The sequence below is a fragment of the Passer domesticus genome, chromosome Z (assembly GCF_036417665.1).
Source record: "Passer domesticus isolate bPasDom1 chromosome Z, bPasDom1.hap1, whole genome shotgun sequence".
In the NCBI taxonomy this organism is placed as follows: Eukaryota; Metazoa; Chordata; class Aves; order Passeriformes; family Passeridae; genus Passer; species Passer domesticus.
The window spans coordinates 20,190,468-20,217,643 of record NC_087512.1 but is presented as its reverse complement, the minus strand read 5'-3'; the positions used below and the strand labels follow the sequence as shown (position 1 = coordinate 20,217,643).

The 27,176-nt window shown below is 35.3% G+C and overlaps 1 protein-coding gene and 2 long non-coding RNA genes across 10 annotated transcripts in view; 1 reads left to right on the top strand and 2 right to left on the bottom strand.

The window, feature by feature from the left end:
- Positions 1-27,176, top strand: part of PDE4D (phosphodiesterase 4D) — a 509,895-nt gene that overhangs the window by 189,726 nt on the left and 292,993 nt on the right. Inside the window, exon 1 of one of the 6 annotated variants that reach the window (XM_064405627.1) lies at positions 13,799-14,343. The exons of the other annotated variants lie outside the window; for them this stretch is intronic. Within the exon in view, the coding sequence (XP_064261697.1) occupies positions 14,075-14,343 (269 nt within the window). The 5' untranslated portion in view covers positions 13,799-14,074. Of the gene's footprint in view, positions 1-13,798; positions 14,344-27,176 lie in introns of those variants that run through there. 6 annotated transcript variants of the gene reach the window in all.
- Positions 105-9,775, bottom strand: LOC135291437 (uncharacterized). 3 transcript variants are annotated; one of them, XR_010354234.1, is made up of 4 exons: positions 9,638-9,752; positions 9,297-9,351; positions 7,752-7,798; positions 105-3,179 (listed from the first exon to the last, which is right to left on the bottom strand). It is a non-coding gene; the product is annotated as an uncharacterized LOC135291437 (long non-coding RNA). The 3 variants fall into 3 exon arrangements; XR_010354235.1 differs by having other exon boundaries at positions 9,297-9,348; positions 9,638-9,746; XR_010354236.1 differs by lacking the exon at positions 9,297-9,351 and having other exon boundaries at positions 9,638-9,775.
- On the bottom strand, positions 3,701-6,286 carry LOC135291436 (uncharacterized). The gene is made up of 3 exons (XR_010354233.1): positions 6,104-6,286; positions 5,357-5,473; positions 3,701-5,240 (listed from the first exon to the last, which is right to left on the bottom strand). It is a non-coding gene; the product is annotated as an uncharacterized LOC135291436 (long non-coding RNA).

Below are 27,176 nucleotides of genomic sequence, written 5' to 3'. Positions count from 1 at the left end.
TTTTCCCCTTTTTTCTTTTCTTTTTTTTTTTTTTTTTGCACGCGTGTGTACGTCTGTTTGTAAATCTGTTTTTCAATAATATTGCTTTTGCAATAAAAGTAACCTTTTAAAATAAATTTGATTGCAGCATAGAGTGCCAGAGAGCCTCATCTGCCTGAAAAAAGGGTCTAATTTTATTTCCTTCTGCTGGTAAAGAGATGCATTAATTACAGATTATTTACCTAATTACTGACAAAGGAAATACATAAATTACACTTTTGAAGACTGCCTTCTCTGGAAATGTTTCATAGTTGTTTTAAGAATAGCAACTTGGTTGTTTGTTGTTTTTCTTTCAATTAACAAGAGTGTTAAAACTTCTTTCATCAATATTAATAAAAGGACTTCTTAAGACATGTTTTAACCCTATGAAGGCAGTTTCCTTATCTCTGCATGAGTTTTCATATCCTGTAAAAATAACCCAGTTATATGTATTTTAAGTCCTTTGAATGACTCAGATTTTATTTTAAAATATAAAGAGGTATTTATGAAAGGCAGTCTTTGTCATATGCAAAGAGAAACATTTCTTTAATCCACTTGTCAGCTCTTTTAAGTATGAAAACATTGCAACTTGTTGAAAAAGGTTGAAAAAGGTTAGGAAAGATGTTTTTACTATAGTATGTGCTCCATTAATATAAGCAAGAAATGTAATTTTCTTAATTGTAGTCTGAGAGAATCTAACTAAATACTCACTCCCTTTATGACAGAAGAATGGGATTTGGATTATTGTACACTTACTACAGTTGAAGATAAGAAGTACATAAGACTCTGAGACGATGTTGTAAGAATTGTATTCAAGAGACTTTTATACTATATTTCTGTATTCTTAAAGCAGTACTTTCAAAGGTGAGACATCTCTCCTGCTGTGCAGGATTCTTAATTTGGCAGTTCTGGTGGGGGGGATTTTTGAAATGCTTTATCTTCAGGTGATACTTAAAAAAGATTATAATATTGTCATTAGAAGTCTCTGAAAGTCTCTGTGTTTCCTTGAGAATGATTACATTACTGTTATTTTTTAGCCTAACAATCGTGTTTTTTGCAAGTGGAGATGGAAGTGTTTTCTCTCTTGAAATAATTTTTTATAAAATATGGATCCAGATTAATTTAAAAATCTACTTCACATCCATTCAGAATTGAAGATGACTAAAAACTAAATTTATAAGAAATGGCATTTGCAGTAACAGCAGTTGGGAGTCATCACTATAAATTTTCATCAATTCTTTATAATTTTACAAAAATCTGCATATTATTATATTCTTATATTCCTTTTACTCTCTTAGTACTCCAGCATGTCTAATATTTCAGGCTTGTAATAAAGACTTTTTGTAAAAACTGCACTCTGAAAATCCTCCACTTTGTGCATGTTTCTAAATTCCTTACTCTCACTTCCTGTCCACAAGCAAACCTTATGCTTATTCTGATGTGTTTAGGTATCTGGTGGTTTTTTTTGGTGTCCTCATTTTTTCTCTCTGCTGTAATATGTAGAACACTCCTATTAAAAAGTCTGGTTTTATTCAACTGGGGTTTTTCCTTTTGTTCCTAAACATATTATTGAATACATTTGTTCCTTATCTTTTTTCCACTCCACATGAAGTTAAAACTCAAATTGCTCATCTTCAATTCTCTGCAGTTTCCATTTCAGAAATTCTTTCTGCTAGCTTTTCCCTCTTCCATGTTACCATGACTTTTAACTATTAAATGGAGACCACTGTTAACTCTTCCTTAGAACAGTTGTTTGTGGAGAGGGCAATGGTTTATCAAGTCTAGAATTTCTTTTTTGACTGTGATTTTCTCCATAGGCAAGTTTCTAAGAAAGTCTTCAAAGAAAAAGTGTAAGAACAGCACAAGCATATATGATAAGCCTACTTAAGACATTTTAATCTCAGTCATTTTAATTTTTGAGTCTTCTATGCAGGATGTGACTTCTTTTGAATTAACAACAACAAGGATTTCTTTTCCATTAACTTGTTAGTGTGCCCTTCAGCTCATACAAACTTTTATTATCTGTAGCCCCTCTTCACAAAGACATCCAGAGATCAACTATTTGTTACATGAAGAACTGAGTTGTTAATCTTTGAACTTCAACCCCACTAACTTCTTATCATGTCTCCAGTCCCCAAATCAGAAAACAGAACAAAATATTTAGTGTATCAGCTTTTCTTAGACAAAATCTCGTAAATGAGTTTGCCTCTGCCGTATTTGCTTGCATTGTGTTTTTGTTATATATTTGCAGTATATTATTGTGGGCTTAACCTAATTATGAAAACCTGTATTAATTTTTTTAAACTCTCTGGTCTATAGTAGTGAGTGATAAGGAAGCATGCAGTCTCAGTGAATCCCATCTGTTCCTGAGATCTCTAGCCAGCCTCCTGCTACAGCATGTTGCAAACCTACTTGGGTTTTGAGTATCTCCATGGGTAGAGTTTCTACAGCCTCTTGGGACAGCGTGTTCTGATCAGCCATCCTCATGGGAATTCTTTTTTTATACATCCGGTCAGAATATAACGTGTTCCAACTTGTATCTACTGCCACTTATCTGTGCAGGTCTGCTGTGAATCTTACTCCCTCTTTTCTACACCTTCCTATTAAGTGGTTGCAGACAGTGCTGAGGTCTCAACTTAGTTTTCTTTCCTTGCTAATAAACAAACCTACTTTTCTTAGTCTTTGAGTCATTCTCTGGACTTGCTCCACAATGTCAGTGTCTTTCTTGCACTTAGAAGCCCAAAAGTTAGCATGCTATTCCCCATGTGGTCTTAAGATGGTGAAAATCACTTCCTTCAGTCTGCTGAGAACAGTTTTGTTAATACAGATGAGTATGTGGCCATCATTACTGCAAGGATACATGGCGGAAGCTTATTAGTTTGCTAAATAAGTCCCTGTCCACCAGAAACCTCTGGTCTTTTCTGGGTGGCTTTTCCCCAGCTAGACAGAAAAATGCCTGTACCTAGTGCAGGGGGTTATCCCATTCCAGCTACAACATTTTGCACTTAATCATTATTGAACTCCTTGACAATTCTGGCATCAAAATACTTTTACGTCCCAAATAGCAGCCTTGCCTTCAACTTGTCAACCACCCCCAGTCTGGTGTTGTCACAACTGCAGCTCTCTCTTGCAGATGCAGACAGCTCAGATTCTGTAGCAGCCTGGAGATGTAGGTTAAAAATAGAAATTCAGATTTGTCAGTGTTTAAGACTAAATGTGTTTGAACAAAGAAAGAAAACTTTTATTATTGGTTAAAAACAACTAGTAATTTCACTGCTAAAGAACAGTCGAACTGTTATGGTGAATGTCACTGAATAGCAACAGCAAAATGCAAGAGAGTACCTTCACACTAAATTTAGTACAAAACAAGATTAAAAAAAAAAAAGGTCAAAAAATGTTGCTAATGGGAGATTTCAGGTACTGTTTTTTCTTCCTCTCTTATGTTCCATACTTGCTCAGCTTGCCTCTTCGGTGACCATATTTGCCATACAGTGTTTATTTACAGGCACTCAGAAGAGCTCAGTTAGAAGCAGATTTTAGAGTTTCAGCCTAGTCTCTACCACTTTGCCTCTCACACAGCTGACCTGACATTCCTCCCATCCTCCAGTCACACTCACACTGTGCTGCTTCCAATTTCATAACTTAAAAAAATTAAATTCTATGAACTGATTAACATCCTGTGAGGAAAAGAACTGCTGGCTGAAGACATTCCATGCTTTCAATATTACCTAGAATGACAGGGACAACATGCTTAACTCTGATTGAAATGTACAAACTTTGCTCCTTCAGGTGGAAAATGTGAATCAAACTTTTTCTACTGACCAGAGATTACAAAACAATATGATTCCCCTGAGATGAAGTATCACTGGTTATTAAAGAGCTACTTGAATTAATTTAACTTGATTAAGGATCTGCGCTTTCCTTGATTTTGGGATAATCTTGCCAACTTTTGTGTGTAATTTTACTCTCTTATAGAACTTCATTTTTTCCAAGAAACATGCTGTTTTCTTCCCTGCCACTCATACTCAAGATCCATTGAACAAAACCTGCTATTTTAAATTTCTGCTTTGCTTCCTCCAATTTAAAACCTGGATCATGTTTTTAATCAAGTCCAGCCTTTTTCTTGTTCCATGCTGTATTGGTTGCAGCTGTGCTTCCCCTTATCTGTACTTCAGGTTATGATTTTTAGCTATATTTAAGAGACAAAAAGTAAGAAGTAAAATGGCAGTTGCAGCATAGAAAATATTAAGCCACTGCTGTGGTTTAATACCAGCTGGCAGCTAAGCATCCCACAGACCTGGAAGAGTAAAGGTGAGAAAAGTCATGAACTGAGATAAAGACCATTTAATGGCACAGAAAAGGAAGTAAATGATAATGCTTATAATAATAGTAATAAAAGAGTCGGAACACATAAAATATATGATGCCCAGGGCAATTGCTTATCGCTCCCTGATTGATGCCTGGACACTTTCTAAGCAGTGGCCTCCAGCCAGCTTTCCTGCTTTTTTAATGTAGTAAGCATGATGTCACATAGTATGTCCCCTTGACCAGTTTGGGTCAGCTTTTGTGTCTCCAGCTTTCTTGTTGGCTGGGTGTGAGAAGCAGGGAAGTCTTTGACTTAGAATAACTTCTACTTAACAACAATTAAAACCATCAATGTTTTATCAATATTGGGCTCAGATTGAATCCAAAAAACAGAGCACCGTACAGCTACTAGAAAGAAAATTAACTCTACCCCAGCCAAAACCAGGACCATATTTACCTGGTATTTAATACCATTTACAAAATATTCAGGTTCCACACTTTCCAATTAATCCCCTTGCCTGTCTTTTGATATATACACATAGATACCATTCCCTTAGAAATGAAAATAATATCACCTCAGGGAGAATTTAGCTTTTTCTCAGTGGGTTCTCCTTTTAATTAAAAGTCAGAAGGGGTTAACCTAGTACAATATCTCTGCTCAAGCAGGACCATCCTAGAGCAAGTGGCACAGGATTTTGTCCAGACAGTTCTGGAATATTTTCAGTTAGGGAGACTCCACAACCTCTCTAGACAGCCTGTTCCAGTGCTCTGTAGGCCACCTGCACAGTAAAGAAGTTCTTCCTTATCCAGTTCTTCCTTTTCCAGGTGGAATTTCTGTGCAGCAGTTTCTGCCTGTTGCCTCTTTTCCTATTTGGCGCCACTGAGAACAGCCTGGTCCACCCTCTTCTGTCACATACCTGTATACATTGACAAGTTCCCCTCTCAGTCATCTCTTCCTAAGGTTGAACAGACCCAGCTCACTCAACTTTTCCTTGTAAGAGAGATGCTACAGTCCATTTATCGTATTTCTTACCCTTGGCTGGAGCTGCTCCAGGAGCTCCATTTATCTCTTGTCCTGAGGAGCCCAGAACTGGACACAGCACTCCAGGTGAGGCCTCACCAGAGCTGAGTAGATGAGCAGGATCACCTCCTTTGATCACAATGAGATCAAAGTCCTGTGACTACACACAGATCTATATTTCATCCTGTTTATTCCCCATATTTCAAGTGTTTGTTTACATTTGATTGTGTCAGTATCCCATTAGGATTGCAGAGGGATGCCCCACAGTCTTTTCTTGTAATTAAGTCTTTCACTATTTGTGCTTGCTTGAGCCTCCTTTTGCTACTGGGGTGGTCACTATATCATTCCCACACCTTGTCTCTTCAAGGCTGGAAATATTCCTATCCCCCTTCAAATCTGGTTTAAAGTCTGTCAACAAGCCCTGCTAGCTTGTCAGGTAATGTCTTTTACCACCTTTGGGGCAGGCCCATTTTTTACCAGCAGGCTCACTGTTGTTTAAAATGACTGTGATCAAACCATTCCCCCCCCCCTTTTTTTCTTTTCTTTTTTTTTTTTTTTTTTTTTTTTCTGGTAGCACCTGTCTCTAAGCCAGATATCTATCTGCATGATTTTTCTGTTTCTTGCCCCATCATTCAGACCAAGTGGCAGGACAGAAGAGAATACAGCATGTACCCCAGGTCCCATGATCATTTGTCTCAAGGCGCTAAGTTCTGTCTTGATTGTCCACAACCCTTCTATTGGGACCTCATCACTGCTTACCTAGAAAACCAGCGGAGGGTAATAATCCATGGGTTGAAGCAGGCTAGGAAGTTTCTTGGTGACATCCTTATCTGGGCCTCAGTGATAATACACCTCCTGGTTGGTATGGTGCGTTGGGTCTAGTTGGCATATTAGGCCCTCCATTCCTCTAAAAAGGGGACTACTACCCTTCTTTTCTTCATATTTGAGGAGACTATGATGCAGAGGGTAGGCTGCCCTGCATCCCTCAATCCCAGAAGAAAATGTCCCTGTTTTTCAGATTCCAAGGCCTCAGAGGGTCAAGGTATAAATATACTCAATATATATTCTTAATGGTTATCTTAGGAAGATATCTAATTATCTCAAATATAATAAAACCCCCAGACATTGTGAAAATAAGAAACAAACAGCAGAATTATAAAACTACACAGACACTAAGCTGCTTTATGATTTGTCCTTTGGATTATCTCCTTCAGTTAATAGATTTCATATTTTACATTCATATGAAAGGAAATCCCACTGAATCCTTATTTCCTTTTCTACTTGCTGGCAAATCTTTTTTTTAGTGAGCTTTATGTGTATTCTTTGCTAACATTAAATAGAAGATGCTATGTTAGCATAGAAAGTATAATATAAAGTTCAGTTTAGAATTTTGGATTCTGCAATTGCAACTCTTTCATTAATTTTTTGTCAAATTAGTATGATTTGGTTTCAGTCAGTAATCCAGAGGTGTGATTGTAACACAAATATTTAACATATTCTGTAAAGATCTGCTAATTGTTCTTGCCCTCAGTTTTATAAATGAAAAAAGAGACATTTTGATAGCAGTTATATCTGACAAGAGTGTTTGAAACATTTAACTTCTCTGAAAATACAGGTGTCCCTTAAATCAGTGGTAAAATGCTGGTAGAGATTTGTTTAATTCTGCCTTTAAGAACTCTGATTTAGGATTTTTCCTGTAGAGGGTGATAGAGGACTGATGATTTCTTTTTTCATTGTCATAGTTCTAGAGATTGTTCCTGTCCCCATTTGAAGTCAATTGACATAAGTTCAGAAAAAAAACTCTCTATACTAATAATTTTGGCCAGTTTATCAGGTGATCTTAAAGCTCTCCTAATAATATTTGTTGCCTAATATACCAGTTTTCTTTATCTTACAGACTGCTGCAGTCCTTTGGAGTATCTGATAGCAGATTTAAATCTGAAGATTGAAATATATTTATAGATTTAAATATATTTCAGATTTAAATAAATATATTTTATATTTATATATATTTATTCTTCTGTAATAACAATTGCTATATGATGTACCTCAATAAATTATTTCCAGATAGATGTACTAAAATTCCCACTTTGTTTCCATTTTTCTCTAGGACATTGTTTATACCTATATTTATAACTTTCTATGCTCTGCATCATGCTCTAATCTCATGCAACACCAATCTCTTACTGTACAAAAATTTATACGGCCTATGCAACCAAAAGAATTGAAGGTTTTTGAAGGTTTCTTTCCAAGCACCTTTAAAAAAAAAGTAACAGTATTTCAAACTGCAGAGTAGAATTCTGCAAGATATAACCAAATTTTGATAAAAGATTTATGGAACCTACTTAAGTCCTATTTAAGATTAAGAAAGACACACTATAGAATTGGCAAGCACATAAATACTTACTGTTAATTCCAGAGAAGTTTCTGAAATTCATAATTTCTGGGACAATTCTAGAAAGAAAAAAGTGTTATGCATTTAAAATATCACAATCCCAAGCTTTTCCATGTAGGGAGGACATTTTTTTTTCCTTGAAACTCTTTCAGGTTTCCAATTCTTAATAACAGTGTAGAATAGAATCCTTTGTGTTATTTAGGTTCCAGTTCTTTCAAATCTGCAAAGTGACCAGCTTAACGTCTATAGAATAGATACAGAAATGACTGCAAGTGAATTGTATGAATATTTTTTAATGTTTAATTTTATTTTATACTCAAAATTTTAGAAACTGCAGACTTCTAAAAACCAGCTTGTAATAATGCGTTTGAACTGAAGTATTTATAAGTTCAACAACCTAAAAAAGAATCTGCAGGCTGTGAAGCATCCTGTGATATTAAACCCTGTTAAATAGCTATGTTTCTCTTTTAATGCACTTACTTTTTTGCCATTAAGTAGCATCTCATCTCCAGACAATTAATTAGTTATGCAGTCTTATTGTAGATTTTTAGACTCATCTTCTTTTCTTCTAATCTCTCACAGTTTTGTAAATATTTCTTTGAATTCTTCTCAGCTTTTAGTGCATGATCAAAATAACAAATTATTTGAAATGCAGCAGATGGTGTAGATTTTTTATAAAGTAAACTCTCTGTGCATGTGCCTGACCTCAGAGAAATGTACTTGTTTATTTGTGCATTACATTCTGGCTTAACCACCATGCTTGGAGAGCCTGGGTTAAGTCTAGTTTGGTAAGACAGATTGCTTGTGCTAGCTTGAGAAATAAACTCTAAAGTTTAGGAATCTGGAATGTCGATGTACTTTTTGCGAAGTACTTATGATACTTTATAATCTTTAGAATTTTACAAAGCCATGATGCATTCACTGACATCAATAAGCAAAATTATGCTCCCATGATTAGGCTATAGAGTTTTCTAAAGGTTCTAAGAGCATCTGTCATGAGTCTACTCTTTAGAGATCTAGGATTACAACAAAAAACTTTCTTAGCTACTATGCTATTAAATGAAGCCTATATCCCCATGAAACACAGACTAGGGGATTGGACTCAGTGTGGTTCCTTCTGTGCTGTGTCCTTTCCACTGACCTCTCCTTTCCCTTCTCCTCAGGACTGCTCTTCTGAAACATTTTTATTGGAAACTTCTTGAGAATGGAAATGCTCTAGAATTTTAAGTCATAGCAAATGGTTTTATTATTGTGCTAAACACACCATACCCAGCTTCATGTGTGTTCTGTTCCTCTTTTGAAAATATATTTGTAAATATATGTGTATCTGATTATAATTTTGAAAGGTGTTCTAATGCCATTTTAGGTAATATTGTTCTGTTAGAATGTTAAAAATGTACTCAGATCAAAGACAAAAAGTGAATACAGCAGCCTAGAATTTCCTTTGAATATTTAGAGGTGCATGTGTTTCCCGTACCTTGGTCTGTTAAAGGTTTTATCTCTTGGTATATGCCTGCCATTTCTATGCTAAGTCCAACTAATCCCCTTCTTAGTTACCTGTAGGAAGCTGCTTGGTACCTGTGGTCTCCTCAGCAGGCCATGCATGTAACTGCTAGGAAAACATTAGTCTGATAAGCATTACCCTGCAAGTGGCAAATTCATGAATACCATCCCAGCTGTTTGAGAATGTGACAACTGGCAGGTATTGAACTTTGCTAACACATAACATTTTATTAAGACTTCTATCACCTGCTAATTTCTTCTTTTGTCCTATTCTTCCTCAATACTATGCTCCTCAATTAATTTATTAACCTCTCTTTCCAAATAAGAATCATATTGCCGTCCAAGATACTTATTTTCTACTTTATCTGGAGCAATGCTCTTCCGTCACACCATACCTTCAGTATTACGTTATTTACTCTGGGAAGTTAAACCATGGCATACTAGCCATTCTTCACAACCACCTCTGACTTCTTTTCCCTTCACTTCTGGCCACTCTCAGGTGCCTTAGTGCCTCAGCATGGTCTGGCCTTACAGCTGCTCCTGCTTTGAGCAGGAGAGTGGGCTTGATCAGGGGAGGTCATTATTAACTTCTATCATCCTGTGATACTGATCTGCTTGCTTTCAAGGTAACACATTGGAGGGTGGGTTTTGGCTTGCATTCCTGTGTGTCTGGAATTCTCTACTTGGTCCTAAGTAAGATGTAAAAAAATGCTCTGCTTCGTCCAAGTGACTGCATTTATTCTCTAATAAGATAAACTTTGTTCAAGGTAATTTAAAATAGACACAATCACATAATAGATTTTATATGTTGATTAGCAGTTAAAATATTAAAATAATTTATCATCCTCTGTGTTCAAAGTAGTTGTTACAAAAAAGTACTTTAAAATCCTTGTTTGTTGTCTTTTATGTGAGGTGAAATACTTATTTAATCTTGCACAGTACTCTCTGCAGAACCAATTAACTTAGTCTTTCTATATACAGCAACTCAGAAAGTCTTTGTAATTAACAGAAAAGTAAGCATTTTAAGCCTGTATTTTTTTAAAGTACATTTTTCATAAGGTACATATTTCTTAGGAAAGATTGTGAAAAGTACAAGAACTGAACACTTTAATTTCATTTTTAGTATCTTTAGGTGGTCACTGGAAGACAATAAAAGCTACTGGCACCTCTGTGGTTTTTTTTTGTAATAAATTTCCCTCATTAGGAGATTCTAGTTCTGTGCTTTTGCCTTGAGCTTTATAATGATGCAGTTGAATGTATAGCAGGCAGAATTACAACTATTCTTGTTATAACTTTTACCTATGAGATGTGACTATACAAAATCTGCATAATTAAATTTAACTGTCAGTGCCTTTAAATAGGACAATACAATATGCTTAAAGTACTCTCAAGATGAACTTTTGGAAATTAGGTATGTATCAGCTCTCAAATTTCTTTTTTCAAAATGATTAGTAAATACAGGTATTTATTTTAACTGAATATAAGTTTTTTTCAATTATTTCATTTCAATATGGAAAGCCCAGAAAATTAATTCATCAGAATAAAAGCACAAAAAATACTTTTTTGAGGAAGTTTTTCAAAGTTTTATTAATAATTTTAGTGATCTTTGTAAGAAAATGAGTTGTTTTTATTAAAACACAGTCTAGTAGGGTGGTTTCCCAATTAATCTTTATAGAAAAAGAAGTACTTTGCTGTCTTTTTTTAAAACAAATTAAACTGGAAATGCTATTTTTTCTTTATGGAGCAGTTTTCTTTCAAGTCTTTATTCTAGTACCTGCATAAACACCTCATGCTACTACCATTTTTCTTCTTTTTTTCCCCACAATTACTGACTTTTAACCTGAGCATTTTGTCTAATTCACATAATGCTTATTTTATCTTGCTGGAAGTTAGATCTCTGCTTTTTATTACAGTGAAGACTGTTCATGTTTCTTGTCTATAACAAAAATCAGTTAGCAGGCTTTAATTTAAATTTTAAAAATCTAAAAAGCATGCTTGAGACTTTTAATAGCTTTTCTTTTTCCTTTGAGGACAAGAAGGAAGAAGATGAGCCAAAATGAGGTATCTGGGACATGGATAATCAATGTACAGAAATTTAACCTACTAACACGGTCAGGAAAAGCATTTAATTAGCTACTCATGCAAATAATGACTTGGTTCACTTCTTCTGTTAAAAGGATTTATCCTGCTGTTCTGTATATGTGGCATGTTACCTCTTTGAAAATGTAGCAAACACCCTCAATACCTGTAATGCAAGGTGTCAACTGCCCTTGTTGACTTAATTTAAGAAAAAGGGTAATAAAACTGCTGGTCCATGGCCTTTCCTCTTCCCTAATTACCTTTGAAACATAGAACACCTTAAAATATGATCCCAGGCCCACTATGATAAATGCTGATGTTCTTAATGACATCATAGATTGTTGATCTTCAATGGGTCAGTTTGACTAGTTTTATAAAGCCACTGCATTTGTCTGAAGACTATGCTTTGGAATAGACATCAGATGGCAGTATTTCATAGCATAAAAGAGCATAACTCTCCTCACAGAGACTGCATTATCTAAAAGAAGTACTTGGAGTTATTATGTAATTGCTAGTGTTTTTTACTTAAGACGAAAATATAAGTCTAACAGAGGGTGATATGTTTGTTCTTCACAGTTAAAAACGTTTTAATATAGCATGCTTTAATTTTGTCTACTTGTGGAAGTCCAGTTCTGTATGTACTACTCTTCCAATCAAGAAGGTGTGAAAGCAGTTATTGTGGTAGTTATGTGGTAGTTATGATTTAATAAAATTCTTTGTCTGTGAAATAATCCCTTATCTCCAGCTTTAATTTTAATCTTAATGAAACAGCTTAAAATTTTGGATTTTTTGTAGTTTTAATAATGTCTGGGCTTTATTCTATATTTGGTCAGTGTTAATTTTTACATAATGAGTAAATTTTCCATAAAATCCAGAAAAATCCACAAAAACATAATGCAGAGTGATTTCTGCATTCTGTAGTGCTGTTCAATACTGAGTTGAATTTGCAAGTGCATTGTTATCAAATTTCTCATATGACGCAGTACAGTTAGAACTTGTCTACATAATGGGGTTGACACCTGATAGCAATGTCATTCTTAATGTAAGCTGACCTTTCCTCTGCTGTTCTCATCTACTCCTGTCATCATCATGATGTTCCCTTTATAATCCTGATCAGGAATTGTGGCTTCGGTGCTAAGTACAAAGATTCCTCTCCATTGTGGGAGAAAGCTGCTTTTGCAAGATTTCTGATTTTGCTGCAAAACAGGGAGCAGTATTTGCCTTTCACACCTGGTCATGCAATTGTAAACGCCCTTCATCTCACTAAAAGTCAAGACACTGTGTGTGCTTCAAAGGAAATTCTTATTCACAAAGGAAATTCTAAGACAAAGTATAAGAGGAACAATATATTGCAACAATGAATATTATATGAAACCAGTGTTCTGATTTTAAAAAGATATCTCTCACAGAGAAATCTCTGACAAAATGTTGATTCTTTGTTCCTGTAGGATGAACAGGAGGTATGGTTATAACTGAAAAGACTGTTGTTTTTACTGTTGTTGCTACTGTTGCTGTAAAACAAAACTTTAAGCAAATTTTTCATCTGCTTCCCTTTATTAGAGTTCATCTGCTATTAGTGAATTATCAACACAGTTTAACATGTTTATAAAATCTTTGTATTCTGTAATAAATGAAGTTAGTTATTTTATTAAAACTTTAAAAAAAGTATAAAGCTCAGATTTGATTGAGAAAGGTGTTGTATCATAAAATTGCACAAACTTATTTGCATAATTACATGAAAGTAAATATGAAATTTATTAGCTGTATGCATTCACCAAATAAATGCAAGTAGTTTTGCCTTTTTATCTTCTGGAAGTTCTCTTTGAATAGCTTTTGATATTTTATCTCTCCTTCATCTGTGAATAGAAAAAAGGCATTTCCTTAGTTCAAACAGCAGTAAAATTATGATGAAATTACTAAAATAAGAATATCTCATTAAACACATACTAGTAGCTGTCATGGTCTTATTTTATGTGCATCTCTTAAATGCTAGGTTTGTTTTTCTGAAGAATATAAGGTAGCAAGTATCTGACTTCCCTAAATCCATTTGAAAACTGGCTGTGATGAACTGACTCGAGGGCAGGGAGGAGAAGGCAGAAACTAAGACCTTTTGCACTATTTGATTAGTAGCATTTTTTAGCTTAATAGGTAATAATTAATAGGTAATAATTTGAAATCCTAAATTTTTCCTGGGGACAAAGATGAACATGGTAGATCCTTGAAAAAACAGAAGAGGTTGTTCAGCAGTCCCTCTTCCTTTCCACCTCCCTGAAGGTTCAGGAATAAGCAAAGGAAAGAATAATCAAACAAAAGGAGCACACATCTGATGTTTAAGCCCTCCTCCAGCACTTTTTATGTACATAACCAGAAGTCACTCAAGCAGCTGCAGCACATTAGTTACGATAGTTTAACAGGCAGCTTTACAGCTCTGATAAAGGTTGTGCTAAAGCAATTTCTTCCTCCCTTGCTCACTTGCTATGATAGCTCAGAAGTGATCTTTGGCAGCAGGGCTGTGAAAGGAGTGGTAATGTTTAATCGGTTTCTGTGGAGGATTTAGCTTGCTTTTTCCTTTGTAGATCATTATCTATAGAAAGACGTTAAGGGCAGGCAACACCATGTTGAAAACAGAATAGGCTGAACTGGTGCAGGTTCTCTGAACAGTTCTTGGGACCTGATTTAGAACAGAAATATTTTAAGCAGTTAGGCCAACATTCAATTGTATTAGACCTTAATAACAAAGTTAGTTGAGAAACATGGCTCAGCAGACAAGTCCAGACAATTTGCCTGTTCCTGAAGTAGATAATACACACAGTCAAAATCCATGTCTAAATGAAGATCTTGTGAAGACCCTGAGGGAAAACCTGTTGCAACATGAAAAGTCCAGGACAACTCGAAAATCTTCACCTGCTTCTCCCCGGCTGTGTCCAGTTATTTCTCCTCGAAACTCTCCAAGGCTCTTGAGAAGGATGTTTTTAAATAGCAACATACCAAAACAGCGTCGTTTCACTGTGGCACATACCTGGTAAGCGCTGAGGTGGTTGAGATAAAATATTAATTTTCTTAGATGGAATATTTATCTCTGTGTTGTTTGTGCTTCTGTTTCTTGGTTTGATCTGTGCATTAATCTCTCTGGTTGAAAGAGACAGTTCTAATTTGTGACTGAATGTAATTGCAGTCCAGAAGTTTTAAATAGCAATTCATATGAAGTCAGAAAATATATATTTCCTTGTACAAAGGCTGCTAAATTTCCTCTGATTTCTTAGGTAATAACTCCAGTCTTTCCTCTCCCTGCAAAATAAAAAGTTCTTATCTCATTCTGTACTGTTCTGGCCAGAGTGACTTGGCAATTCTTTTCTTTAATGTGCTTGTTGAAAATATTTTATTTTTTTAATTGACAATTTTGGACCTTTCAGCCTCTTAGCAGAATAACATAAGTCTATCTATCTTTTAATAGTGCTCAAATTAAGAAGGATATGATAAAGAAGAATTATAGCAATACATATTTCATGTGAAACAGTGATTTTTATTAAGGCAGTTGCTAGAAAAACAGGAAAGGTGGTAAGGGAAGGCTGTGGTAAATGATTCACTAGTATCATTTCTTTGGTAACTTGATCACTTCTTAGATGTGTTTGTGATCAAATCTGAAAAGGACATTCATTTTTTGCATCTATCTCCTGTATGATTTCATTACTTTTTAAATTATTCTTTCAAAAGGTGTTGTATATGAGATTATTGTAACTTAAGACCACATTTGTGTTTGTTTTGATGGTCCTGAGATGTTTGGGTTTTTTGCTTGTGACTTCTTCCCTACCCTGCCCTGCCTACCCCCCGCCATCCCAACATTATTCCTCTAACAAAAATGTAATATGAAGAAAGGAGGGTGATGACATATGTTCAAAGAAAACAAGTCATGCATTCTAAGTAGCAAAGGAATATGTTCTTGAAGTTTATCTTCATTTGTCTGAAATTAGATCTACACTATAGCTATGTGATTGGTATGTGCATTGCACATTATATACTAGTGTGCTTACCTTTACTATGTATGTATTTATGTAAAGTACTTCTTGTATAAAATAATATTTTTACCACTGAAAAGCATAAGAAAAAAATGTGCCTGTAAGAATACTTTTTTTGAAACCAATGTACCTGTTCAGATATTGCATGTGTAAAATAGCAAACTGAATTAAATCAGGATATTTAATATTTTTTTTAACAATTATGCATAAATCCCAACTGCCGTTGTGTGTTAAATAACGTATAAAACTTTCTATACATAAGAATGTGCAGATTAAAAAAGTAATCCAGGCAGATCTGGTTTAAAATGTTAGATGAAAAAAAATTCTGAAGGTTTAGATAGGGAAATTATCAGGTGTGATTATGCATGTGTGGGCAGTCCAGTATGACAGACAAAGAAAGGGGACAGATATGAAGTTAACAAACATGTTTGGGCAACATAAAAGGACACAGGTTTGCACAGTATTAAAAAGTGAAATTTTGTTTAAATGCACTTTCTCTAGTGAGCTTCAGAAGTTTCCATAGAATGCCTTTTTAACCATGGTGAGTGTAGAAAACACTTGAGGTTTTCCCAAATATGTGAAATACTAGACCTGAAATCAATACTTCATTGTTATGATTTCTGAGACGGGCTGATCAGGGTAATAATGTTTCTTTTCAGCAAGTAGAGAAGTACAGAGTCAAACAGCAAGTTACAGTGAATTACCTGAGAACCTGCAAAAAACAATATTTCTGAAGTGACAAAGCAATGACATACATGATCAGACTTACAGGCTTATGGGCTTACAAAGGGCATACAAAATTTATTTATTACTGAAGATCATCCAATCTGTAGTTACTGATATGTCCTCACTTGGTTATCTAGTCAGAAAACTGAGATGCTATGTGATAGACGTGTGGCTATATGGGCACTATAGTGGTTTTAATTCCATGTGCATATAATCTACTTTAGACAGCTTATAGGAAAACAGTGCATTTTAAAATGGAGTAGTTGTGACCTTAATTCAAAATGTTATACATTGATGTATCCGTTCGGGGGTTAGTTTGGCCCACTGTAGTAATTAACATCTCTGCTTAATTTTCTTGTATTTCTAATGTTTTGTAATTTAAGGAAAGTTGTTGAATTCATGTGTACATTTTTTTTGTTTATTGCACTGTTCATACAGGCATAAAAAATTTTAATAACATGATCTTATTCAAACCACCAGTAAGTTGGTAAGGCATTCTGACTTTGCAAAATGTCATTAATTTTATTTTCTTATTTTCTTTTTTTTTTCTGGTGATTAGGTTATGTATATAGATAGCATAGGAAGCAAATGTATGACACTAAAGATACTACTGTGTGTTGCAGTGATGACAAACAGCCACCACAGATCCAGAGTGCTAAAACCCCCTAATTTAGATTGTACCTAGCTCCCTGATTTCAAGGTCCTGAAACAGCATTCACATACAGTCAGGAAGTGAGTGGGAGTTTCATGAATCGTTCTGGCAATCCATCTCTCCCCCTTTTTTATCATAAAGGCTATAGCTCGCCCTCTATAATGGCTTGTATTGTAGAAATTTTGACACCAAAAATGCATTTTATTTATCACGTGGCCATTGTCTTTTCACAGTAATAATTGGGTTATGACTTTTAGTCATTTTACAAGTCCTTCTCTACTTTATTTTTTTTTTATTCTTCTCTAGTTGTACCCCTGAATTCATTCAAGCACTTGAAAGATAAACTGCTACTTTAAGGATTCTAGAGAGGAAAAGGTACAGCCTTCAGAGTTGAAATAAAATGGTTTAAGTGGCAGAGGCACATAAGGCCTTCATTTTTGTTGGAGAAATTGCTGAATATCCCCCAGTTTCTGAGACTGTTAGTTCTGCCTAAAACTGAAATGAAAACTAGTTATCTTGAACTTTTAGCCTGGATTCCTCTCAGTCTGTAAACAATATCAGTCTCCAGTCTGTAGGAAAAAACCACAGCAACTACAAGTGTTTAAGTTTTGTGGCCAGGATTTCAAGCAAACTCTACCCAAACCTAAATTACATTTCCTCACAAATCTGTCTTATATTGTATTACTGTAAAGGTATTCATAGTGCTTTAAGATCTCACCAATATAGTGACACCACAGCGCATATTACAGCTGGACATGGACAAGATAAATTAAGTCCTCTGGTATGTGCTTGACAAAGTCAGTTTCTGGATTGTCTTGATCTGCTTTTCGTAAGGCTTTTAAAATGGGCTGATTACCTCAGCCCATTTTAAAAGCCCTACTTTTGGCAGGACAGATCTGTCCTGCCAGGGGTGGAATCACACATGCTGTGATTTGTGAGTAGAGAGGGAAAGAAACTGTCAGTTCTCCTCTGTGTTGACGTCCAGTGTGTGTGATCCCTCACACACACACTGCCCAAAGATATGTGGAAGGATGTTTAGATACATTAAATCATACACTCTTAGTTAACTCATGTAGAAAGTCAGCTTTCCTTAATTTTCTATGAAAAATTCCTTTCTGTAAATGGAGAAAAAGCAAGAAAGATAAATATTTGGAGCAGGATAGTAAGGTCAGTGGAACATAACAACTAAATTATATCTGTTTAATTGAAAGGATGAAGTCATGGAGCACATGTGCTTGGTTTTTTTTTTTACTTTTGTTTGCTGCTTTAATACTTCTTAGTGAATACAAAATGATCCACCAGTTAGTTTTTTCTATGTTGTGTATAACTTTGGACAGTGTATTTGCTGCCTTTGTGATTTGTGTGTGTGTTCAGAGACAGCAGCTAGTGATATATGCCTGTCTTCTAAGTCATATAAAGTGGATTTGTTAATTCACAGGTCCAGCGTGAGGGCTTCCCTTTGATAACTGTTCCCTCTCCAGCTCTTACGGAGTTCATTTAGTACTTCCTGATGTTCAGGGCTTTGTGCTCTTTAGAAGTTTTTTTAAAACATGCACCCACAAACCTAAGAATTTAATGCAATTAATAATACAAGTATGTGCTCAGTTAAATGGAGTACTTTAATCTGAATTTAGTCAGTCTTTGTCCCCACCCATAGTAAATATTTTACATTGACTTTGGCATTCAGATATGAAAACGATAGATGCCTTAGAAATAGTTTAGATAGATATGGGCAAGGTGTGCCATTTTAAGTTTCAGGAATGTAATTGTCATAAGCGTACCCATAAAACCAGGTTTGTCTTTATTTTTATTGCACAATATCTTTTCATGTACTTTTACTGCTAATTACAAAAAAAACACAAAGCGTCAACTGTTAGTTATAGGTAGATTGGAGAAGAGCAACTTCTTTAATTTTATGTGATTCTACATGCCCTGGTTCAGAGCATTTCAACTGTTAAACCACAATGAAGCTCTACCACACTGAATCAATATATTTTTATCACTGCTCTTTTCTTCCAACTTTCAGTATAAATTTTGAGAAAAGATTTTTAACACCTGTGTTTTCTTCTCTGTCACTAGTCTGTGCTTTTCAGGAACTAAAGTAATTATATTTTGGCATATGGAAGTAATTTCAAAAGGAAGAAACATCAAAGCAGATATCTATACAAGGTAGTAAGTGAATAACTACTTCAGAAAACCAGATATATACTGGGCTGCATCCAAAGCAACATGGTCATCAGATTGTAGGAGGTTTACTCCATGCAGGTGAGACCCCACCTGGAGTACTGCATACAGTTCTGGGGTCCCCAGCAGAGAAATTACATGAACCTGTTGAAGCAGGTTTAGAGAAGGAATAAAAAAAATATCAGAAGGATGGGACACTTCTCTTGTGAGGAAGGGCTTGGGGAGTAGAGTTGTTCAGCATGGATATGAGGTTTCATGTAGAAGTTAAGATGAGGGGATTGCTTGAGTAAGGTGAAACCATCATGTTTGAGTTGCATCAAATAAGATGTAGTTTAACAAGGGCAAGTGATGGATTCTGCACACAAGACAGGACCATGCTGGCTGTGTATAGACTGAAGAAGGAGAGGTTGGGCAGCAATGCCATGGAAAGGGCCCTGGGGTTTTGGTCCATGGCAAGTTGAACATGAGCCAGCAGTGCCCTGGCAGCCAGGAGGGCCAAGCGTGTCCTGGGGACATCAGGGACAGCATGGGCAGCCAGGCAAGGGAGGGGATTGTCCTGCTCTGCTCTGCACTGGGACAGCCTCACCTCGAGTGCTGGGGGCACTTCTGGGTGCCACAATAAAAAAGGACAATAACCTGTTAGAGAGCATCCAAAGGAAGGCCTCAAGGATGGTGAAGGGTCTGGAAGGGAACTCATGTGAAGAGTGGTTCAGGTCACTTGATTTATTCAGCCTGGAGGAGACTGAGGAGAGACCTCATTGCAATTTAGAACTTCCTTGTGAGGGAAAATGGAGGAGCAGGTACTGATCTCTTCACTCTTGTGACCAGTTACAGAACTCAAGGAAATGGCACAAAGCTGGCCCAGGAATATCAGGAAAACATTTTTCCCCCACAGGGTGGCTGGGCACTGAAACAGGCTCCCCATGCGGTGATCATGTGGTCACAGCATCAAGCCTGACAGAGTTAAAACCCCATTTAGATAACACTCTCAGGCACATGGTGTGACTCTTGGGGTGTCCATCATATGGCCAAGAGTTGAACTTACTGTTCCTGTTGGGTCTCTTCTAACTCAGCATATTCTATAGTTCTATGATGATAAAGTGCATATATTCCTATGTAATCTCACTTGTTTTAATTCAATTAAAAAATTCTCAGTTTCTTCTACTACTTCCTTGTTTTTCTCACATAAATTTTATTCACACTTTCTAAATTGGATCATGCGTATTGCATAAAGTTTTAGGAAGGTAACAACTGGCATGTTAGAATGGACTCTATTCCATTTTTTCAGACTTTTTAGACTGAGCTATCACACTACTTTTCTACAAAAATATGTGAACCAATTTACATAAAATATGCTGTCTTGTGAAAAGTAACTCAATCCACATATCCACTCTGTTATATTAGGAGGTTCATGGTGGTATGCATAGGTTAGTGGGGAGAGAAAAAGAATAAGCTTTGAGAACATGATGCTCTCTGATATTTTACAGAATGGTTTGTGGTAAGCTAAGAATGTTTCACAATGGTATTAACTACTGACAGGTTTATTTACCACAGATAAATAATACTGCTTCTGCACAGCTGAAGAAAGACAGATGAGGAAAAAGTTAATCTTTCCATAAAGAAAGAAATGGTAAAGATGCATTTTCTCAAATAAGAGTTGGGATATAGAGAGCTCGTAGTACTGGGTAGGAAATTGAAAATCACTTTAGAAAGATCAGTGAGCAATAAAGACTAAATTCTAAGTTTTTATTGTACAGGGACAAATAACTGAGCAAGGAAGAGCAAAGCAAAAGAGTGATAGATTTGGCTGACTAGATTTGGTAGTACAGGAATTGTCATTTATAAAAATACCTGTTGCATCTCTCCTTTTCTTTCAAAATAAAATGTATCTCAACCATTTTGATTGAGCTTTTTTTCTTGCGTATGACCTGTTTGCCTTATAAAATTGGAATTTCTTCATCAGTTTTAGTTACTGAAGTACTATGCCTGGACCATGATATTTTCTGACCTATGGTCTTTAATGGTATGTCCATTCTGTGTTAGACAGAATTTGGGAGAAATTCTAAAAAAAATTAGCCGTGGTGAAACAGATTTCTTGGAGTTCTACTTTTGTTTAGTACCTACCTCAAAATGTAAAATAGCTTTGCTAAAATGATATTGAACCCCAAAGTTTTTATTATATCTTACTCCAGTTATATCACAAGCAATTATACATGATTGTAAAGGTTTTAAATATTGTACTCTTGTGATATGATATTATCTGTTTTCTAGACTTTTTTTGAAAATATGCAAAACGTTGCAGTAGGTTTTACTACAAGGTTTTTTAGTTTACTGTGTAACACAACCCTTTTACACTGAAGCACTCTCCCACATTGCTCCTTACTGCATTATTTGACTGCACTTTGTAAACTTGTTATTTTCTTTTCCACTTTGAATGAGTAAATTACTATTTTATTGGTGGTAAAAGTTTATTTGTTCTTGACTCATGGGATATTGCAGGGTTGTGGTGGGGTTTTTTTTTTTTTTTTTTTTTTTTTTTTGTGGTGGTTTTTTTGTTTTTTTTTTTTTTTTTTTTTTTGGTTTGGTTTTTTTTTTTCAGTTTGACACAAAGTTTTATGACAGCTCAAATTTGTATTGCAAAGTGAGCCATTCCCTCCATCTGGAGTATTGAGTCTTCTGTACTTTGACCTTAAAGATTTCAAAACAGTAAAGTTTCCAATGTGTTATAAAATATTCAGAAGTTTATTTCTCCTTTTGTTTTCTGACAGTAATTCATATCTTTAGATGTGTTTGTCATGGGAATAGATATTACAATTTTTTTAGCATAGTCTAACAGTGAGCTAGCTTTTTCTTTCATACATTCTTAAAGAGCTTCATCTTCTTTGGGATTTGTAGGTATTACTCAATTTTTTTCCTCTCTTTTGACATTTCTTCTATAACTCGTGACTTTTTTGGCATTTTATTCTCCTCTTTCATTTAGTGCTGCACATTATTTTTTCCACTGGTCATCAAGGAGAACACTGAGCTTAAAATTTGCAAGAGTTTGTTCCAACAATAGATAAATTAACATTTAAGTGAAAAAGAGGATTGGGAGAAGGGTCTCAAAGGGTCTCATAATCTCTGTCTGTCAAGCTACCAGTTCTTTAAGGAGCAACTCAGGTAGTGTTGTGGTGCACTAGTTTTAGTTGTTCTCAGATAACCTGTTTCAAGATGGAACCAGCAAATTTTACTCTGTCAGTGGGCAGAGTACTGTCAGACTTTGACTTTATATGGAAAGCAATGAAACATTTGCAGAAGGCTGATTTCTACCCTGATCTGGAGAAATATGCAGGTTTAGAATTGTTGTCTGTCTTCAAGTTCCTTAGGCTGTATATGCACTGGTCCCTCTGTTGTGGTGGGATGCTGACAGACCATTAATTCACTCCTAATGTTTGATCTTGGTCACTAGAGAAGCTTGTTCATATTGTAATAATCTTGTAAAACGTCTGTTGCTATCCTGTGTAGTATATTATATTGTACTATACATTGTATTATACTATATAGTAAATCTGTTGTGTATTGACTTTCCATCTTCTAAACCCTCAAAAAGCTCCCTTATCTTCTTCATCATCAAACAGGGAATGACAGTTTGTGGCTAATGCTTCATACTGGCAGAAAACTTTTCTTCTCGTAGTTGTATATTCCCCTCTTAGTAAATAATCAGCGTCTCCTATCTGTTATTTTCAGTGCTTTACTTTCACTAAACCTCTGCATTCAGTTGTTTAAAAAAGGGCACATACAGAATTAATAAGAAAAAAGTAAAATTTACATGCACAGGGTGAAATACAAGACAAAAGGATATACTGCATTTCATTTATTTTTATTTTTTATAAAGAAACACTCATGGTCTTGTTATAATGTTTTAATTATGACCTGTTTTCTTAGATTGTATTTTTCTTACGGGTCACATCTCTTTGGTATTCTTCAGTGTACCAAATTTATCAACACTCATTAAGTATTCTTATTATAATGTAGAACTTATCAGTTATAATCTCACTGTGACAGGTGCTTAACAGGTGTATTCCTGATAGTGGAGTAAAGTTATTGTAGGCTACTAGTAACAGACTTTTATTGTTCAAATAAAGTTGGGATATTTTAAGGTGTCATAAAATATAAAAAAGAATGGCATATAGTTAAATGTATTATGGGCCAGACTAATTGCATCTGGAATGTCCAGGAACTTTCATAGGGCTCCTTAGTGCACTAATTTATCTTTGAGATAGTCTCTTGATAGCTTTTTGCTAATTAAAGAAACCCAACTAAATAATTATAAATAAAGTGATTGAACATGTGAACTATGGATTTTGAATATATGTGTGGGTTTTTTGTCGTTTATACTTTATCGGGCTTCTGTCATAAATCTGCATCTGCAGAACCTGACAATCTTCAAAATATGTTAGAGTGTTCTAGATAATTAATCTCTACAAAGTGTTTTAAGAACATCTGTGTATATATTAAGTTTTCCTCCCTAAAATAGAATGAAGAAGCTAATAATTTTTATTCAAATTTTGTCACTTTATCTTCATTTGAAAAAAATATATTTCCATATCAAATAAGTATACATTTCTGATATACATTTTAATGTTGTAAGAGTCTTCTAGATATATGCAAGTAATTGTTTTGCTTAACCCCTACTATAAACATAATTTTGTGTTACATGAGACACATACAATCACAGATAGCATATATTATTTTCTTTTGGGTATAGTGTGGTTCACTGAATGAAGAATCAGATAAGTTAGGAATTCTATTTCCAATCTTAATACAAAACTGTAATAACCTTTAAAATCTGCTTCAGGTTCATAAGCACAGTCAAAAGCAAAAAAATATAAATAATTTTAAAATATTTGCCTCTAGGACCTCCTCATTATTATGCACATTCACATGACAGAGATTAAATTCTCCAAAGGTGTTAATTACGATCATAGTATGTGGTACATTACAGAATCAAAAAAAAAAGAATAATGTGTAAATGCATGCTGTCATGGGAAATAGAACGGACCACATACTTACTTAAAAGCAGTAATCCAGTCGGATCACTAAAAATGTTCATTACAATGCCTAAGAAATAATTGTACAATGAACTATATTCCCTACATAAAAAAAAAAAAATCCCATAGAAGCAGTATTTGAAACTTCCAAACAACAGCTTATTGTTCCAAGGAATGCAACGTATGTCTGTGAGAACTAAGTTAGCTATGCCAGCTATAAGATGACTGTTTTAAGAATCATTGTATACTTAAATATTTCTCACATTTTGTGGATATTAGTTGCTGTCTGGTGCCTTCCATGTGGTTCTCCTGTGAGTGTGTGTCATGCACTTCACTTGTAAGAAACAAGTTATGATATGCTTTGTTGATGTAACAAATGTCAGCCGTAGGTGTGACTGTGTTTTAACAGGATTTGATGGCAAGGTACACTCCACTATTTACAGCATAGAGGGCAGAGTCAGACAAAGCTGTCAGGGAGGCCCACTCATTGAGCCATGAGTTTCAGACAGGGCCCCCTTGCTTTCTAAACTTCTCAGAGAGGAGTTTATGTGGGGCTGGATCCAATCCTAGCAGCCCAGACTTGGACAGTGATTTATGTCTGGAGGATTATATGTACACAATTAATCCTTTGTGTCACTCAGCTGAGATGTCCAAGTTTAACTTGCAGTTAAATTTAAAAGCAATTAATCACTTACTGAGGATGTGCTGCTACAAGGAATCACTCACCCCTGAGGTGTAACATGGACAGACATTCCTGTGCAGGAGGAGATCCTGGTGTGCAGCCCAGCTCCCTGCAGGACAGCCCCCAGGTCACTGTTCATGGCTTACAGTCGCAGTTGCAGAGCAGCAAGATGTGTGGGTCACTTGGTCCAAACAGCCCTTGGCTGCCAGGTTTCATCCATGCCCCAAGGTCCAGAGTAAGCTGGGTGCAGCCATCACAGCCCCCACTGGTGATATCAGCTGGGGCTGCTGCTGGGGGAGCACACTGCCACAGCATTGACTATGTTTGTCTGCAGTGGCTGTGCAAGGGATATATATATGTAAGTAGATGTAGATATGTAGATATGTAGATGTTGCCTATGTCTATATCTATGTATATGTATCAGAGAAGGAGTTGTTGCAGCCAGAGCCACACAGCAGTTGGTGCTATCTGGTGGCACTAACACAGCATAACACCTGTGAAAATTTCAAACTTTTGGCCTTTCATCAACAAATAACTTTCCAGGAGAAGCAATACATGTAGTGGGGAGGGGAGCGGACTAAGAGGAAAATTACATCCCATCATGTGACTATTGTAAGCTATTTGAAAAGTAACTAACACTGGACCATCTTGAATTTAAGATTGGACTGAATCTTTCAGTGTGTAAAACGTCATCTCAATAGAAAAATACAGATTTTGGATAGGGCTTGTGAGGCATTTTCTAATAAAATATTGCAAAATACCAACTTATTGTAACTGAAATATTTAATTTGAAATACTTCAGAATTTTCCATCCACCTGACCTCCAAGAAATTGCTGAGAGTAAGGAATACCTTGTTTCAACATCTTTTAGTAAATTCACCATGATAATTGCCATATCTGCCAATTTTTCTCTAATTTTCTCTTTTACATTATCAACAACTCTTTTGTGAAGTTTTGCTCCAGTCTGGAAGCATTTCCCTGGAACACTGTCATATGCACTGCTGTCTCTTCATAATAGTGTTCTGATACCCATTATTCCAAATAAGGTCAGCATCATATCAACCATGATTTCAGAAGCATGATATCCAATATTTCATTACGTGGAAGTTCTTCTGTGAGAAAAAAAACCAAACAACTAAATGCTTTTGTTATTTCTTTGGTAATAATATATTAAATTGATTTTGTTCAGACAATTGTTAAAAGATTTTGTGACTTGTGTGAGAATCTTGTAATTTGGCTTGTAAACCAACAACCCTGAATGAACCCTGAATGTGCTTCCTAAGAATACACATTATCAGTACATTAAAAAAATGTATAACACAAAAAATTGAAAATATGTCTTCACAATTATAAATCTTCTCTACAGAATCTTTATCAAGATTGTCTTTTGATAAGCTGTTGTAATTCCCTTTTTCTCCTTAGTTCAAATGATCTGCCATACCATTGTCCTGCTCTTCGCATAACAGTTGCGGGTTTTTTAAATTATAAGGCTTTCCAGAGGATGACAGTCTTTTTTCCTTTAAGAGATTATATTACAAGGTAGAGGTTGGACTCTGTGCTGATGAATTTAAAGTACATGCCTGTTGTGGTGCACCAGTTTAGTTGTTCTCTTGCACAACTAAGAGATTGGGAATTTGCATGGTTCTTCACATGCCTTATGAATCTTTGTTAATAGATCAATAAAAGCAAATTTTTTAAAATCAATTCTGTTTCAAACTGTGAAACAAGAATGGTTTTACCTTAATGTCCAATGAATTGTTAAGAGATGTGACTATTTAATAATTAATTACTAATTTATTAGTTCTGAATAGACAGCATCAGAAAGGGTTTTCACAACCCCTTCAGACTGTGGAGCATCTATTGCAAATCTTGTGGGTATACTGGGCAGGAGTAGCTCCCTTTCTGTTGTCAGGCCTTTTTTTCACATGAGGCAGGGGATAAAAATAAAATCACAGCTGATTCCAAGGAAGGAAACCTTTGTCTTTCATTCTTTATATATTCTCATCTATATTGTTCTCCAAACTATGGAGAATTCATTTAATTAGAAAACTGCTCTAGACATGCCTTACAAAATCAAAAATGATTTGTGTGTTCTGTCTTTGCTACAAGCTGCTAGTTGTGTATCCAAAGGGCAAAGATCATCACCAATCAAAAATAAACAAAAGAAATTTATTAAAATTTAAAAGCCATATTAAAATGTTATCAATTATTTGAATGAACATGATGAAGCATCATTGTTAAAATGGCAAGGGCAGGTAAAAAGCTTGGCTTGTAAAAGTTGCTTGGTAATGTTTTCTTCCTATCATCTTGTTCTATGAACTTAAGTTGTTCAATAGCAGCTGTTTCCATCCACACCCTTTCTGTGACAGAACATTACGCTTTAGTTGTCACAGAAGGAGTTACAAAGAAGACAAAAAAGAATGACTTTGAAATAGAAATCACCTAATATTATAAAGGCAGTAGTTTCTTTACAATCAATAGGGTGTCATACATTATTTCATACAAGAACTGAAGTTTAGAAAACTTGGTTGGAAGGTCATAAAGCCTACATCAGAAAAGAATATG